This window comes from Dasypus novemcinctus, chromosome 19 (assembly GCF_030445035.2).
Source record: "Dasypus novemcinctus isolate mDasNov1 chromosome 19, mDasNov1.1.hap2, whole genome shotgun sequence".
In the NCBI taxonomy this organism is placed as follows: domain Eukaryota; kingdom Metazoa; phylum Chordata; class Mammalia; order Cingulata; family Dasypodidae; genus Dasypus; species Dasypus novemcinctus.
In genome coordinates, this window is record NC_080691.1 from 27,245,080 (window position 1) to 27,263,346 (window position 18,267).

The 18,267-nt window shown below is 46.7% G+C and overlaps 1 protein-coding gene across 1 annotated transcript in view; it reads right to left on the reverse strand.

The window, feature by feature from the left end:
• The window catches only part of KSR2 (kinase suppressor of ras 2), a 418,689-nt gene extending 401,784 nt beyond the window's left edge, over window positions 1-16,905 (reverse strand). The window contains exon 1 of the mRNA XM_058281429.1: window positions 15,712-16,905. Within this exon, the coding sequence (XP_058137412.1) occupies window positions 15,712-15,891 (180 nt within the window). The 5' untranslated portion in view covers window positions 15,892-16,905. The remainder of the gene's footprint in view (window positions 1-15,711) is intronic.
• Window positions 16,906-18,267: the final 1,362 nt, after the last annotated feature.

An 18,267-nucleotide genomic window follows, 5' to 3' on the forward strand; every position in this document is an offset into this window, starting at 1 on the left:
ACAACCCAAATGTCCATCAACTGATGAATGCCTAAACAAAATGCATACAATGGAATACTATTCAGCCATGAAAAAAAGTAATGAAGTGCTGGGACACGCTGAAACATGGATGAACCGTGAAAACATTATGTTAAGTGAAAGAAGCCAGACACAAAAGGCCACATACTGTAAAATTTTGCTTATACGAAATATCCAGAATAGGCAAAACCATAGAGACAGAAAGTAGATTAGTGATTGCCAAAGACATTGGGACTAACTGCTAACAGGTACGGTTTCTCTTTGTGATTATGGAAATGTTCTGTAATTAGTGGTAATGGATGCACATTGTGAATATAGTAAAAGCCACTGAGACGTACACTTTAAAATGGTTAAACAGGAAGCGGACTTGGCCCAGTGGTTAGGGCATCCATCTATCACATGGGAGGTCCGGGGTTCAAACCCTGGGCCTCCTTGACCCATGTGCAGCTGGCCCATGCGCAGTGCTGATGTGCACATGGAGTGCCCTGCCACGCAGGGGTGTCCCCCGCGTAGGGGAGCCCCACACACAAGGAGTGTGCCCCATAAGGAGAGCTGCCCAGCGCGAAAGAAAGTGCAGCCTGCCCAGGAATGGTGCCGCACACACGGAGAGCTGACACAACAAGATGACGCAACAAAAAGAAACACAGATTCCCGTGCTGCTGACAACAACAGAAGTGGACAAAGACAACACAGCAAATAGACACAGAGAACAGACAACTGGGGCGGCGGGGGCGGGGGTGGGTAGAGGGGAAGGGGAGAGAAATAAATAAACAAACAAATAAATAAATAAATCTTAAAATAAAATAAAATAAAATGGTTAAACAGTGAATTTTACATGACATGAATTTCATCACAACAAAAATAATCCCTAAAAAAGGCTGGAGTGGCTACATAAACATCTGAGAAAGTAAATTGGAAAGCAAGTTATCAGGGATAAAGAGAAACCTTACACAATGATAAAGGGTCAATTCACCAAGAAGTTTACATAGGTTTAAAAAACCTAAGTAAAAATTGATGAACTGAAAGGACATTTGGACAAATCTACAGTGACAGTAGGAGATAAAATGAAAGTAGTCCCTAGGGGGAAATTTAGGGTAATAAATACTTATATTAGAGAACAAGACAGATCCCAAATCAACAATCTAGATATCTATCTTAAGAAACTAGAAAAAGAAGGGCAAAATAAACCCAGGACAAACAGAAGGAAGGCAATAATGATGACAAAAATCAATGAAATTGATAGTAGAAAAACCTTTGGGAAAATCAATGAAACCAAAAGCTGGTTTTTGAAAAGATGAATAAAATTGATACACAACTCACAAAGAAAATAAAATAAAAAATACAAACTACCAATATCAGGAATGAAAGTGGGGATATTACTACAGATTAAAATGATAATAAAGATATTAAAGGATAGTAAGGGAATAGATGAGCAATTCAATGCACATAAATTCAATCACTAAGATGCAATGGTTCAACTGCTTGAAAGTCACAACTAACAAAATTTGTCCAAGAATAAATATGTTATGCCAATAGACTTAAAACCACGAAAGAAACTGAATTTGTAGTTTAAAAGCGTCTGAAAATGAAAATTCTTTAGGCTCAGATAGTTTTGCTGGTGAATTCTACCAACATTTAAAGAAGAAATAGCAATTCTACACAATTCATTCCAGAAAACAAGAGGAGGGAACATTTCCTAACTCATTTTATGGGGCCAGTATTACCCCAATGCTGAAATCAAAGACGGTTCATAAAAAGAAAACCATAGGCCAATATCCCTCCTGAACATAAACACAAAAATCTTCAACAAGATACTAACAAGCAGAATCCAGCAATATATTAAAAGAATAATACATGATAACCAAGTGGGGTTTATCCCAGGAATACAAGACTGGTTCAAAACTTAAAAATGAAATAGTACAGTCTACGATATTAATAGACTAAAGAAGAAAAGTCACGTGACCTTACCAATTGATGTAGCAGCATTTGACAAAATTCAATAGCCATTCATTATTAAAACTCTCAACAAACTAGGAGTAGAAAGAAACGTCCTTCATCTTAAAGAACACATCTACCCAAAAAGCTAAAGCTAGCATCAACCTTAATGGTAAGTAACTGAATTCACTGCCCCCTACAACTGGCAACAAGGCAAGGATGTCTTTTCTCACTATACCTATTCAACACCGTACTGGAAGTCCTAGCCAGTGTGATAAAGCCACAGAAATAAATACAGGAAACACTGATTGTAAAGGAAGGGAAAAACTGTCCCTCTTTGCAGGCAACATGGGCATCTATATAGAAAATCTCAGAGAGTCTAGAAAAAAGCTCTGAAAATTTATAAGTATATTTATCAAAGTTACAAGACTAAAGGTAAACACAAAAAAATTTATAAAATTTCTCTAGGCGGCAGACTTGGCCCAGTGGTTAGGGTGTCCGTCTACCACATGGGAGGTCCACGGTTCAAACCCCAGGCCTCCTTGACCCGTGTGGAGCTGGCCCATGTGCAGTGCTGATGCGCGCAAGGAGTGCCCTGCCACGCAGGGGTGTCCCCCGCGTAGGGAGCACCACGTGCAAAGGAGTGCGCCCCATAAGGAGAGCCGCCCAGCATGAAAGAAAGTGCAGCCTGCCCAGGAATGGCGCCGCACACACGGAGAGCTGACACAACAAGATGACGCAACAAAAAGAAACAGATTCCTGTGCCGTTGACAACAACAGAAGCGGACAAAGACGACACAGCAAATAGACACAGAGAACAGACAACCAGGGTGGGAGAGGGAAGGGGAAAGAAATAAATGGATAAATAAATCTTTAAAAAAAAATTTCTCTATATTAAAATGGGCAATTGGAAACCAAAATGTTTTTTAAAAAATAATACCAGTTATAACAGCTCTAAAAAAATAATAAAACACATAGGTACAAATCTAATGAAGTACATAATATGCTTACAAAACTACAAAATCCTGATAAAGAAAGTGAAGACGACCTAAATAAATGGAGAGATAAATTGTGTTCATGGATTAAAAGACCAGACATACTTAGTTAAGATGCCAATACTCCAAATTAATCTATACATTTAATGCAGTTCCCACCAAAATCCCAAAAGGATTTCTTTGATAGACACAAATGGTTGATTCTATAATTTATTTGGAAAGACAAAGGAACTAATAGCCAAAATAATTTTTAAAAAGAACCAAGTTGGAGGACTCATTAGCCAATGTTAGGAATCATGATAAAGCAACAGTCTGCAAGACAAAGTGGTACTAGGAAAAGGATAAACACACAGATCAATGGAACAGAAGAGTCCAGAAATAGAGTCACATAAATTAGCAAAGGTACAAATGCAATTCAATGGAGAAAAGACACTCCTTTCAACAAACGGTATTGGAACAATTGGACATCCAAATGCACAAAAACAAAACAAAACAAAAAAAACAACCTTTATATAAACCTTACACCATTTACAAAAATTTGCTCAAAATGAATCAAAGATGTTAATGTAAATTGTAAAGCTATAATATTTTTGTAAGAAAACACAGGAGATAATCTTTGTGACTGAAGGTTGGTTAGCTAACCTCCAGTCACAGTGTATTATCTTACACATGACAACAAAAACATGATCCATTAAAGAAAATAATGATAAATTGTACTTCATCAAATTTTTTAAGTTCTGCTCTGCAAAAGACAACATTAAGAGAATAAAAAGACAACCCATGGAAGGGGAGAAAATATTTGGAAACCATATATCTGACAAATGAATTGGACCCAGAATATATTAATATAAAGACCTCTCAAAATTCAACAGTAAGAAAGCAATCTGATTTCCAAAAATGGACAAAAGACTTGAACAGACACTTCATGAAAAAGGATATATGGATGCTTGACACCATTAGTCAGAACATAAATGCAAATTAAGACCACATGACATCTCACTACCTACTTATGAGAATAGCCAAAATAAAAAAAATATTGGCAACACCAAGTGCTTGCGAAGATGTACAGCAACGGGGGCTCACATATGTCTGGTAGGAAAGCATAGTGGTACAGCCACTCTGTAAAAGAGCTTGGCTATTTTTATAAAGTTAAATATATGCCTATCATATGATCATATGATCTGACCATTCTACTTCTAGGTATTTAACCTAGGGAAATTAAAACTTAGGTTCACACAAACCTGCCTATGAATGTTTATAGCAGCTCCATTCATTATCACCCCAAACTAGAGGCAAATCAAATGTCCTTCAACTGGTGAATGGATAAACAAATAGTGGAATACTATTCAGCAATAAAAAGGAGCCAAGTACTGAACATGCAACAGCTTAGATGAATTTCAAAGGCATTATGCTGAGTGAAAGAAGCCAGTCTTGAAAGTTGCACACTGTACGATTTCACTTAGATAATATTCTCAACAAGATAAAACTATAGCAATGGACAACAGATCAGTGGTTAGTGGTACAGGGTGGGGGGCGGGGGGATTGATTTCAAGAAGGAAACACGAAGGAGTTTTTCAGGGTGATGCAACTGTTTTGTACCTTGACTGCAGCTGTGGTTACACAGATGTGGGTTAAATCTCGTGGAAGTGTGTACCAAAATAAAGTAAAAAGCCAAAAAACTACATGATGTGTAATTCCACTTATGTGCAGTTCTAGCATAGGCAAAACTAATATGGTGGTGAGAAATGAGATTATTGGTTGACTTAAGGGAAGGGCTAGGGGTGGGGATTAACTGGAAAAGAACTTTCTGGGAACTTTCTGCAGATTGATAATGTTTTATATCTTGATAGAGGTTTAGATTACACAGGTGTCCACATGTGGCAAAACTCAGCGAATAGACTAAGCACTTAAGATCATGCTTTTCAGGAAGCAGACTTGGCCCAGTGGTTAGGGCTTCTGTCTACCACATGGGAGGTCCAAGGTTCAAACCCCAGGCCTCCTTGACCCATGTGGAGCTGGCCCACGTGCAGCGCTGATGCGCGCAAGGAGTGCCGTGCCACACAGGGGTGTTCCCGCGTAGGGGAGCCGCACACAAAAGGAGTACACCCCGGAAGGAGAGCCGCCCAGCGTGAAAGAAAATGCAGCCCGCCCAGGAAAGGCAATGCACAGACGGAGAGCTGACACAGCAAGATGATGCACCAAAAAGAAACACAGATTCCCATGCCGCTGACAACAACAGAAACAGACAAAGAACACCACGCAGCAAATAGACACAGAGAATGGACAACTGGGAGAGGGGAGGAGAAGGGGAGAGAAATAATATAAATCTTTAAAAAAGATCGTGCTTTTTGGGAGGTAGATTTGCCTCAATGGCTAGAGCATCCGCCTACCACATGGGAGGTCCAAGGTTCAAACCCAGGGCCTCCTGACCCGTGTGGAGCTGGCCCACGCGCAGTGCTGATACGCACAAGGAGTGCCGTGCCATGCAGGGGTGTCCTCCACGTAGGGGAGCCCCACGTGCAAGGAGTGCACCCCGTAAGGAGAGCCGCCCAGAGCGAGAAAAGTGCAGCCTGCCCAGGAGTGGCACCACACACACGGAGAGCTGACGCAGCAAGATGACCCAACAAAAAGAGACACAGATTCCCAGCACCACTGACAAGAGTACAAGTGGACACAGAAGAACACACAGCGAATGGACACAGAGAGCAGACAACTGGGGGGTGGGGGGGGGGAGGGGGAGAGAAATAAATAAATAATAAATCTTTTTTTAAAAATCATGCTTTTCATTTTTTTAAAAAGATTTATTTGGGAAACGGACTTTGGCCCAGTGGTTAGGGCGTCCGTCTACCATATGGGAGGTCCGCGGTTCAAACCCCGGGCATCCTTGACCCGTGTGGAGCTGGCCATGCACAGTGCTGATGCGCGCAAGGAGTGCCGTGCCACGCAAGGGTGTCCCCCACGTGGGGGAGCCCCACGCGCAAGGAGTGCGCCCGTGAGGAAAGCCGCCCAGCGTGAAAAGAAAGAGCAGCCTGCCCAGGAATGGCGCCGCCCACACTTCCTGTGCCGCTGACGACAACAAAAGCGGACAAAGAAACAAAAGCAGACAAAGAAACAAGACGCAGCAAATAGACACCAAGAACAGACAACCAGGGGAGGGGGGGGAAATTAAATAAATAAATAAATCTTTAAAAAAAAAAAAAAAGATTTATTTATTTCTCTCCCCTTCCCCCCCCCCACCCTGGTTGTCTGTTCTTTGTGTCTATTTGCTGCATCTTCTCTTTTTTTTTGTCTTTATTTTTTTTAATGTTACATTCAAAAATTATGAGGTCCCCATACACCCCCCACCCCCCTCACCCCACTCCTCCACCCATAACCACAACCTCCTCCATCATCATGAGACATTCATTGCATTTGGTGAATCCATCTCTGAGCACCGCTGCACCTCATGGTCAATGGTCCACATCATAGTTATGTACATTTTATACCAAAAGAAAAAATAAATATCAAACTAACTAATGGTATGTATGCTGAAGTATTTAGGGGTAAGTGTACTACACCTGCAATTTACTGTGAAAGAACAACAATAAAAGTGGATTCATGGATGGAGAGAGGGATGGGGACATGGATGGGTATGTGATAAAGCAAGTTTAACAAACTGTTAATGGTGGTGTGTGTTCACTGTCAAATACCTTCAACTTTGCTGTATGCTTGAAATTTTTCATAATAAAATATTGGGGGAAAACAAAATAAAATTATTTAACATTTGCATTTTATTCCTGTCATCCAAGCTAATGGGTGAGTGTGAGAGAATTTAAGGAACAGCCCAAGCAGATGTTCCTCTGGAGAATGGACTTTCTTTGGAGCTGATGGCTAGGCACCCAGCTTTAGTTGTAAGTATACTGCTTTTCAGATTAATTCTAAATCATTGTTTCTCCAAGTCAGATAAGGGTAAAAGTACAAAAGATGATATATAAACTTGTTCTACCTCCTCGCTCCTAATATCCCTCCCCCCATCTCACACACACACACACTCTTAATTGGTTCTTTTTTATACCTATTTGCCTCCAGTCTAGGCCAACCAATTCTGGCCCAGCGCCATCCCCCTGTGCCTCTGTGTACGGGCACACACAGAACCATTCACGAGTATTCTAAATGGCGTGAGATTCTGGGTAGGGGAAGCAAGAGGCAAAGGGCAATTCACCATTGCCAACACCCCCAGTTCCTCCGAATGGGATAAGGATGAGACTTGCGCAGGGCAGAGAAGAGAGAGGGTGGCTGCAAAGTTCCTGGAGACTTCCTGGGAATCTGTGGGCATGGCCCATCTCCTGCGTCCACCTGCTAGGTCCCAGATCTAGAGGCAAACTCTTCCTGAAATTATTTACTGTATTAAATACTTTATTTTTTTAAAAGAAAATTACATAAATGTTCCTCAAAAAATATAGGGATTCCCATATGCTCTGCTCCCTAGCCCTCCCACATTTTCCCACATCAGCAGCATCCTTCTTTAGTGTGGTACTTTTGCCACAATTGATGAGCACATCTTGGAGAACTGCCACTAAGTGATGACTATGGTTTACATTATAGTTTACACTCTCTACCACACATTCTTGAAAATTATTACATGATATACAATAGCCTGTATGTGTCATTGAAATGTCATTCAGGATAATTTCCAAGTCCCAAAAATGCCCCCAAATTACACCATTTTTTTTCCCTCTCCCTCCCCTCAGAACCTCCAGTGGCCACTGCCTCCACATCCACGATGAAAGTTCTTCCACTACTAGGATCATAATAAGTCTTCAGTAGAACAACTCTATGTCTACTCTAGTCCATCATCCATTCCCCAATCCTGAGGGTTCTGGGATGGTGATGCCAACTCCTCCTCTAACTGAGAGGGGCTTAGGTCCCATGGGGCAGATGGATGGGACTTTTTCTGCCTTAATTTCTAGACTATACTTCTTTGGGCACCCACCCACATTTCCAGGGTCCCGATCAAGTGATTATTTCTGAGTCTTCATCTCACTTCTCTACTGATGCAGGAAAATCGAATGCATCTGTCTTTGAAATGAATCTACTGCTTAAAATCAATGGCTGCCTAGTAACTCTAGGGGTTTTGGATTATCAGGCTTCACCAAGAACTAGACGACTGACCTCAGGGCTCAAAAACGGTGTGCCCAACAGAACTACAAGGTGGGCCACCTACGTAATTTAAAATTTTTCTAGCAGCCTCAGGAAAAGAAATATTAACAATAAACAGGGAAAATTAATATATTTTCTTTAATCCAATGGATCTAAAATAGTATCATACCCATATAACAGTTATTAATGAGACACTGTACATCCTTTTCTTCATACTAAGAGTTCAAACGCTGGTGTGTAAGACGCAGCTTATTTCAAGTGGCCCATAGCCACTTGCAGCTAGTGGGTGCACCCCTGGACAGCTCAGGTCTGAAATATCTGGCTGCCTTTGCCGCTGCCCCGTCTCCACGAGTGCCCCGCTTTGTTCCTATCAGTCCTGTATTTCTCCTCAAGAGCTGTCATCTATACCAGCCACCAATGAAAACATTTTCGGGTCAGAACACTCCATCATTACGGTTCCCATTAATCCTCCAGCGATCCCCCCAAGCCACACCATCACCGCTAGTGTCTGTACGCTCCCTTTGACCTCCAGCTCCTCATCTTTCTCCTCCTTCAGGCCATGCCAGCTCTGGGGAATCCACAGCACAGCAGGAAGCCTCTGTGCCTTTCTGTATCTGTGGCTGCCTTACTAACGGGTCGTGTCAGTGGCTCTAGACCTCAATAAAAACAGGAACGACCAAAGTTATGGTCACTATCCACCCGGGAGATGTTCCGAGGGTCACAAAAGCCCTGCCGAATACAATCATTCTGGCCTTCAACTCTCTTCTCCCATTTTGGTTGCTTTCCCTTCCCAGCCCTCCGTTTCTCCATCTTCCCTCTTGAATGCCACCGGCCCCTCTGGCCCCTCGGCCCCTGAACACCCCCAGAGCAGCAGGCCGTGGGCAGCAAAGGCAACCAGGGCCTGTCCCCACTTCCCAGCAGTGGGGACTAGAGGGTAGGAGTCCAGAGAGTGCCCCATTCTGTGGGGGGAGAAAGACTCCCCAGCTTTCTATCTACTAGAAGGCGAAGAATCACAAAAACCTGCTAGGGAAAGTCGAATCCACTCCTAAAACCCAGGAGGCAATGAATCCTTCAGAAATAGCATTGGCGGCCGCCGCAGGGTCGTGACACGTGCCCCCTCGGCCTTTATGAGGCAGAAGGAAAGGGCTCAGTCATCCCAGGGCGGCCACTTTGTGTGCGAAGACCTTCTCCTTAACTCTGAGCTCTCAGTTATCAAAACACAACCAGCCAAAAAATAAACCAGTACTGAGGATAGGGGTGGGGAGGGGGAGCTTCCATACACTTCCGGTGAAGGGCCTTTGATCCAGCAATTCCACTTCTAGGAATCCACACAGACTCCGGGCTTCTCCCTGTAACTTGCTGTGGACGAGGGGACATTAGCAAAGGTGACAGCCGCAGTGCTTGTGTTTTGGAGCAGGTATCTCCGGACACTGCTGCTGCCACCATGTAAGAGAGCCAGGCCATCCTGCTGGAGAGGCTGGGCAGAGGAGAACTGAGACGCTCCGGCCAACAGCCAACCATGTGATTAAGGCCACCTTGGACCATCCAGCCCCATTCGAGCCTCCAAATGGCTGCACCCAAATGAGTGACCCAGGTAAGAGCAGCAGAACCTGCCAGCTGAGTCTAGGCCAAATTGCGGAGTTGTGAGCAAATTGATCCTCGTTGTTCTCGGCCACTAAGCCTTGGGCTTCTCATCAGCAATAGATAACTGATAGAAGAGCATATCATCAGCTGTGGCAAAGACCACTCCTTTTTTAACAGACTCTTCTTCTAGACCAGGGATTCTTAACCTCTTTTGTCCCACAGACCCCTTTGCCAGTCAGGTGAAAATCACAGACCCCTTACCACATCCACTCTATATTGTGTATAACTTAATAAGTGTATCACACCTGCACCAACACGTCCCTACAAGAATAATTTTGTAATATTTTCAGTTGGAGTTCATGAACCCCCTGAAATCTTTCCACGGATCCTCTGGATGTCCATGGGCCCCTCATTAAGAACCACTCTTTTGGGCCCATAGCTACCCTTCCTTTCCCATCTTCTTTGCAGTGTTATGACTAAGTTCTAGCCAATGAAATGCAAATACAACTGAAAACTATAACTTCGGGGGTAAGAATTTTTGGAAGCTTTTGTCTTCTGCCTACCTTGTGTCCTCCTGCAGTGACAAAGCTGCACAACGAAAACAGCCTGGAGCCGAAGAGCAGCCCACCGAGCAGGAAGACCCATCTTGAATTGTTTTGTGAGCAGGAGAAAGACTTAATTCTATAGAAGCCACTACCCATCCGGGGATCTTTGTTACAGCCAGCCCTAACTAACACACTCACTGACCTGCTCTTGTTCCCTTGCTTATTGTCTTTGCCCTCCCATTCCCCTGACAAATACACACACATGTAGGCCCCATGAGAGCAGGACCTCCGTGGTCTTGTTCAACACTGCGTTTCCAAGGCCTGGAATGGCACTGGGCAGAGAACTCACTAGACTACCCGTGAAATAAATAAACAGACCCACTGTAAATTAAATATGGCCAAGCATGCTTTGTGGTTCCTTCCTTCACGCAAGAGAGTCTATATTTTCATCCCTCGATTCTGGGCTGGCCTTGCGATTGCTTCGACTCAGAATGCAGTGGAAGCATTGCTTGGCTTTGGAACCTCCACCTCGAGAGGCCTTGCAGCATCCACTCTCACCCTCTTAGAAGGCTGGAGCCACGTGAGAAACCTGGCTATTCCAGTGGGTAGGCCACGCACAGAGAGAGGCTCGGCGGGCCCAGGCCCCAGCCCATCTGCGAGCCGAACACGAACCAGGAAAGACAAGCAGAAGCACTGCCCAGCCAATCTCAAACCACAGAAAAGTGGAAAATAAGACATTTTCTTAAGCCCAAAGTTTCCTAAACTTCATTAAGCTTTGGGATGGTTTATTACACAGCAATAAATCATTGAAAGAGAACATAGGAAATATAAATAATTGTTATGTGCATGGCTACACAAGGAAGTATGGATAAGAAAGGACAAGAAAGTCTGGATTCCAGATTTATCTCCTCCCTCAATCCCTGATGTTTCCCTCCTCTTACACGAAACCAAAGAGTCCACCTGCACTTGGGCATTGCCTTTGACTCCCAGTGTCACCTGCTCGCTGTTGGATGGTCTCCAGGCCCACAGGGCTTTCCTAGCCCATCCACTCTAAAGACCAGGAATCAGCAAACTACAGTCTATGGGCCTAATCTGGCCCACCATTCACTTTTGTAATGCCCAAAATCTAAGAGTGGTTTTTATATTTTAAATGTTAAAAAAAAAAAATCAAAAGAATATTATTACATAATAAGTGAAAATTATATAAAATTCCTATTTCAGGTCCATAAATGAAGTTTGATGGGAAACAGCCACACCCATTCATTTATGTATAGTCCTTGGCTGTTGATGAGCTACAACAGCAGAGATGAGTAATTGTGAGATGCTGTAAGCTACAAAGCCTCAAATATTTACTATTTGGCCCTTACAGCTTAAGTTTGGTGGCCCTTGCTGTCATCAGACTAATTTCTAAAAGTTGTTGTTGGTTTTTATTGGGGTCACACTTCCCTCCAAGGAATGAAACATTTTTGGTCTGACTCCTCCACCTTTGACCATTAGAGTTAGCAGCCTGAATTCATACCCTGTGACCGTCTATCAAGTGCCTCCATTTCTGGGCAAGCTGGTCCCTAAGCTGTTCCATGAAGGCAGAATAGTGTCGTCACCTGGGATGGTTGGTTGGTTGGTCTAGAGTGCCCCTTCTCCTTGCAATCGGAATCCTCCCCACCCTTCAGTCATGCCAAGTACCTATCTCACCATCCAAGAAGGCATCTGTAACTGCTTTGCTCAGTGTTTCCCCAGGTGTATTCCATGGAACACCAATCCCAAGGGATATCCTTGGAAAAAGGAAGCCCAGTAGACTCTACCTTCCCTTGGAGTCACAATGCACTAACAGCATATTAAAGGCTCTGAGAAGTCCTGCTTTAAAGATGCTTGTTTCCCTTTGTTTAGGATAAACTTTCTCCAACTTAACTGATCACAGGATTTGTTTTGCCCACAGAACACTTGTGGTCGGTCAGTATTCAGTATGGTAAGCTGGCACACAGCAGGTGCTTAAAAAGCATCCATTCAAAAAATGATAAATGCTAACATACCAGAAAATTGGGGTTCCCCAAAACATACTTTGGAAATGCTGTTCAAGCTCATTCTTCTCTCCCTCGACTCTGAGCTATTCCCTACCATGTCATCTATTCCACACCTTGTATACTGTAATCATCACCATAATAATAGTTGTCATTTATTTAGTAACTACAAGCACCATTCCCAGGACAGTGCTAGACCTCTGAAGTGTCATCTCTTTTCATTCTTGCGACTACCCTCTAAGGTAGGTACCGTTATCCTGTGGATGCCATTTTGACAATAATTAAACTATGGGTCAGAAAGTTTCAATCACTGGTCCACGATAAAGACGGAGAAAAGCAAAATAATACTACATCAGTCTAACTCCAAAGTTCATGAACTTTCTTCTCTGCCATACATTAACATTCTAATAACATTCTGTGGCCCACAGTGCTGGATGTCCCCTCGCTATCCATTTGTGCCTTCTTCCATCTAACAGAACTCAGATTTGGGGTGGGACGGCGACAGGCAAGCCCAGGCTGACCATGATTCATGGAGCCAAACACGATGGTGTCCCCATGTCCCCACCTCCCAGCCCCCTTTGCAGCTAAGGGTAGCCATTTGACCCAGTTCTGGCCAAGAAGACATAATTATACGTCATCCGTGGAGGTGGAGGAAGGGGGATGTCCTGGGAAAGCCTTTGTTGGAACTCTTTATTCATTCATATTCTCCCAGCCCTCCTCCTCCTTGCCTTGAACCCCAACATTTAATGGCTGAAGCTGCAGGAGCCATTATGCAACCACACCGAAAGTCTGTGAGAATTCACAGAGACATCAATGTCACAGACATCAGTGTCACAGACCTCCTGAGCAAACCCAAGCAACCACGGATGTTCAGATGTCTTGTTAGCTGAGGAAAAAATAAGCCATTACTTGTCTCACCACTGTGGTGGGGTATTTCATTTCAAGCAGCTGAACACATTCCTAGTTGATACACACCTTATCCAGCAGATTATTTACTGTTTGGACGTTATTCTTATTTCATGGATATTGTTAGCCTTGTCTCTCTAACCTTGAAGGACACGTCTCGAAGGCTTAGCCCATGTTGGGTATATTTGTTTCTATAGGAGTATATGCATATTACCAAACTGGGTTTAAGGTCAAGGTTTTTAGGGATGGTTTATTCCACTGAAAACTTACTTTAGTGTTTATGAGCAAGGAGTTTTCACCATTGAACGACTGAAATAGGACAACTATCTTCTACTGGATTAATAGTTCTCAAAGTGTCAATATGAAGACAGGCACCAAAAGCACCCAGACTGTTGATCAAATGCAGATTCCCGGGGCCCCTCTCCAGTCCCAACTGAATTAGAATCTCTGGGGTCACCACTGAGAATTGGTATTTTAACAAGCTCCTCCAGGTAATTTTGATATATAAAACCTGAGAACAGATGTGATAGAAAACCCTGTGGATCTAAAGCCGATGTGAGGTTTGGCAGGACCTGATGGGCCTCAAGTCACCAGTGCCTCCTCGCTGGCCTAACCCTAGCCCTTGAGATCTGAGGACTCAGATGGCACTATTTCTCAGGCCCCTTCCCTTGGCAATGTGGATAAAGCAGCTGGCATGCTCTTTGGCATACTGAGACTAAGACACTAACAAACAGATGCATTCCCGATAATTATTGGGAATTAATTCTTACCACACCAATGCTCCCATCCCCCAGTCTGAAAAGACACCTGCTGGGCAGAGGAGAGGCAACGAAACCCAGTGCCCACTGCCTCCGACACCACTGGCCAGGAGTTTTCAAAGGACGGACCATGTCGGAAAGGGAAAACTGGAGAAGCTTACACAGTACGATGCAAGCTAGCATCTGGGACTCCTGCCTCATTATGACAGAAGAGACCCCAAGCTGGCCCTCTGGGGTGATTTTTTTATTTGCCCCAGGCAGCTCCGAATGGAATTTGATCTTGGGCACTGCCCTGAGACCAGAGGTGAGGCGAGAGCTTCCCCCACTTTTCCTTCCAGGAGCAGAGTCCCAGCCTACATTGCTTTCCCCAGGCCCGAGAAAAGCAATACCTGTACCTCCGAACAAAATTCCCACCGCTTGACAGTGATCTTTCATTTCTGAGGATCACTGTCCCACATGACAGGTGCACATACAAATGCACCCTAGGGTAGTACACAGCACATTAAAACACACACACTAACTGCTCTTTCAAAGATGACCTTCCCACGTGCTGACATCCACCAGATTTTAAAGCCATGGGAGAAAAAGAAGGCCCGGTGGAAGATGAGAGACCTGCTCCTGCCCGCTAGAACAGGGGCACGACGGCTAAAGTTGCCGCTAAGGACCCAAGAGTTCAGGCCTTAGAATCTCAAGAGCTGGAAGCAGAGGGTGAACCTCCAGCACCGCTCACGCCCACTACGCCAAGAGAGGACCGCCTTCCGCCTGCTCCCAGCCCCGCTGCCATCACCCTCAGCAAATGCCAGCTAACGGGAGTTCCCAACTTAATCGAGCCTTGTGTACAGCGGGCACAGGTTCGCGGGAGAGGAGTGAGTTGAGTCCCAGAGACACTTAGCGCGTGTGAACGTCTGCTGACTGCATGGTGGGCAGGGCTTCCCCACGCTTTGGGGACCTTCCTCTACGCCCAGCTAGCCTTCAGAAGAAAGAATTGCTTCCACCTTCCTTCCGAGGAACTTTGCATCCACTCCTGCTCTCTCCCCCCAAGAAAACTGCTTCAAACTCCCCGTAAGTTCCCTTGGAAAGATTCTCACAAGATGCCAAAGACAACGCCTCCTTCTGGACTGCTTCTCCCAGGTCCCACCGAGAGGCAAGATCTTCCCACACCACCTGTGTGTGCGGATCCAAGCTTTTTTCTGTTGACACGTTTTAGGCATGCACCAGCTCTCTGCAGCAACATGACTTGATCGCAATCGGGGCGCTCAATGGGGAGCTCGTCTCCTGCCATGTCTGTCCCTGAGACACCAGAATCCAAGGAGCCGAAGCGGGGCTGGGAAGGAGGCACGGAGAAGAGGTCTCTATTTATAGGCAGCCCCATTCTGCGTGCCCGAACCACCTTCTGACCACCTGCAGCATGCGCAGGCTCATGTGGGCGCTCTGCAGCTCCTCCGCGGCTCACCCAGCCCACAGGCCCCCGTGGCAGCTCAAGCAAATCCACCGGGCTGGAAAAACGAGAGGACTCCCGCCCCGGAGGGGACGCGAACGCTAGCGGCAGCAACAATAACAATAAAGAATAACACTACTACTACTACCACCACCACCACCGCCACCCGGCCAGGCGTAGACGACAGCGGCACAGTTACGGAACAGCCGGTGCAGGATCTGCAGGGAGATCAATCACAGAAAACCCAATCATGTCCACCTGGCTCCCTCCCTCCCCCCAACAAACAGACTCAAAGGGAAGAGGGACGGTGGGGGGAAAGGGGAGGGAAGGGAGGACTGCTCTTTTTTTTTTTTTTCCTCCGTAGGCAACACCTACCTCCAGGGTCCGGATTTCTTTTTGGGTGAGGTCGTTGGAGGTGGCACATTTGGTCCTGAGCCCCTCCAGGTTGGAGATGCTGAGATCTATCATGTTTTGAACCAACTCGCACTGCTGTAAGGCTTTTTGCAAACTGAGAGGCTGCTGCTCCTCGCTTTTCGTCATGTTTTCCTCATCCATCGCTTGCTCTGCAACCCCCCCTTCCCCTCCTCCTCCTCCCAGAGAGAAAAAAGGGGGGTGGGGGGGGCCGTAGAGGTAGCCTACCCCCCTACGCCTCTCCAACCACTGCGACTTCTCAACAGTGTCTCACGGAGAAGAAACCCAACATCTCCCACGGTGTTGGGGGGCGGGGGGGGGGGGACTGGGGGAGAGGAGGGGACAGGAGCCAAAATTTATTATTTTATTTCGGGGTATTAGGCAGACTCCATTAGAATGCCTCCTCTCTATGAGTTTCTGGTCCCTGAAAAGGAGAGATGCCGTTTCTCAGAAGCGAACCAGGTGATGTGATGCTGTCTGTGCGCCCGGGGAGGAGGAGGAGGAGGAGGGAAAAAAGGAGGAGGGAGGGGAGGGGGAGGGGGAGGGGGAGGGGGAGGGGAATCGCGCTCACTCCTTACACACCGGCTCCGTGAAGGACACAATTATATATTTGGGGCTGGCCGGCTGTTATGTCAAGAAGGATTCTGGCTCTCCCCCTCCCGGCTGCAGTGACAGGGCATTGTCCACCGTGTGGGGAGCTTTAGCGCGCTCTCGAGATGCTCCCCGCGCTGCGCCCGCGGCTGCGGCGGCGGCTGCGGCTGCCTGCTGCCTCCAGGTCGCGCTGCTGCTGCTGCTGCGGCTGCGGCCGCGGCCGCCGGGCTCCGGGGATGACCGCTGCCGCAGTCGCTCCTGCCGCGCGCCACCCCGACATCTTGCCTGTCAATCAAGGCAGGGTGGGGGCGAGCGAGCGCGGGCGAGGGCCGGAGAGCCCGCCGGGGACCCGCCGGGGAGCTGGGTTGGTGGAGAGACGCCGTGCGCGCATCCGCCCCGGCCGGCCCCGGCTCCCGCGCGCAGGAACCCGGAGGAGCGCGCGGGCTCGCGCACCTGGCCTGGCCGGGCCCGCTCCCCGCCGGGCGGTGGGCAGCGCCGAGGCAGGGGGCGGGCCTTCCAGGTGGGAGGGGGTCGGCGCGCGCGTGGCGGAGTGAAATCCCCCCCGGGCGTGCGTGCTGGCGGGCGAGCGAGCTTGCGATCGGCGCGCGGGGACGCGGGGGGCGGGGCGGGGGGAGCTCGCGCGCCGGGCCCCGGCTGCTCCCGGGGGCGGTGGAGCTGGCAGGGAGTGTGCGGAGCGTGGAGGCTGCGGGAGGGGGCGGGGAGAGGGAGCCGGGCGGCGGGGCGGGGGAGAGGGGCGCCCTTACTACAGCCCGGCTCTCGCGAGACGAGCCCGGAGTCCTGCTCAGCAGGTGCGCGCGAGCTGCGAGCAGGTGTGCGCCCAACTTTAAAAAACCCTGGGCGCGCGCTGGAGAAACGGCGGCGGGAACCGGGTCACGTCCTCCCTTGTCTTTCTGGCTCCGTTTGTGCGTGTGTCTTGTCTTTTTTGTTCGTTTGACCTTTCTTATTACTGGGGAAACATTAAAAAACAATGATCTGCCAGGAGCTGTCGGAAGCTGCCTCCCGGAGTTGGTAGCCTGACCTGCTGTTACCCTGACTGGTGGATTTCCATTTGAAGAGGAAACAGGGGCTTTGCCTTATTGTGATTACTATGTCCCGCAGGGGTTTACATGGTCTGACCCCCAGCCTGCTTAACCGACCTTATATCCCATCCCCCTCTGAATACACACACAAACAACACACACACTTACCTTCTTTCTGTTTCTCTGAATCGGGGGTCAGCAAACTATGATCCCAGGCTAGGAATGGTTTTGACATTTTAAAACGGTTGGAAAAATCAAAAGACTATTTTGTGACAAGTGAAAATTACATGAAATTCAAATTTCAGTGTTCATAAATAAAGTTGTATTGGAACACAGTCACCCATTGCTTTACTTTGTCTATGGCTACCTTCATCATAACAGCAGAGTTGAGTAGTTGCAATGAAAAGCCTGCAAACCTAACATGCTTAGTCTCTGGCCCTTTACCGAAAAACGCCTCCTCTAACTCACCAAATTTACTCTTGCATTAGAGTTCTGATGTCTCCTGTGACTGGATCATACTTCCCCCTAATCTTCTCATGACGAGCTCCTTCTTGTCACTCCGTTTCAACCCAAATACCATCTCAGAGAGGCTTCATCTCTCAGGCCACCTTATTTCATAGTACTCACTGCACACATTGCCCAAAGGAGGTATTTAGGATAATTATCAAAAGACGGCTCCTTTTCCAGGTGAACAGAGCCCTGTGCCAGGGAGCCTGCTTATTGGACAGTGAGATTCAGAATACATAGCTCAATATTTCTGCCCTAAAGGAGGACACTTGAGAAGTAAAGAAAACAGCCAGTGATAGCCAAGGTGGACAGCAAACTTTTTTTTCCTTAGACAGTGGACTGTGGGGTTTTGTGACTCACACAAAGCTGAATTGGTATTTTC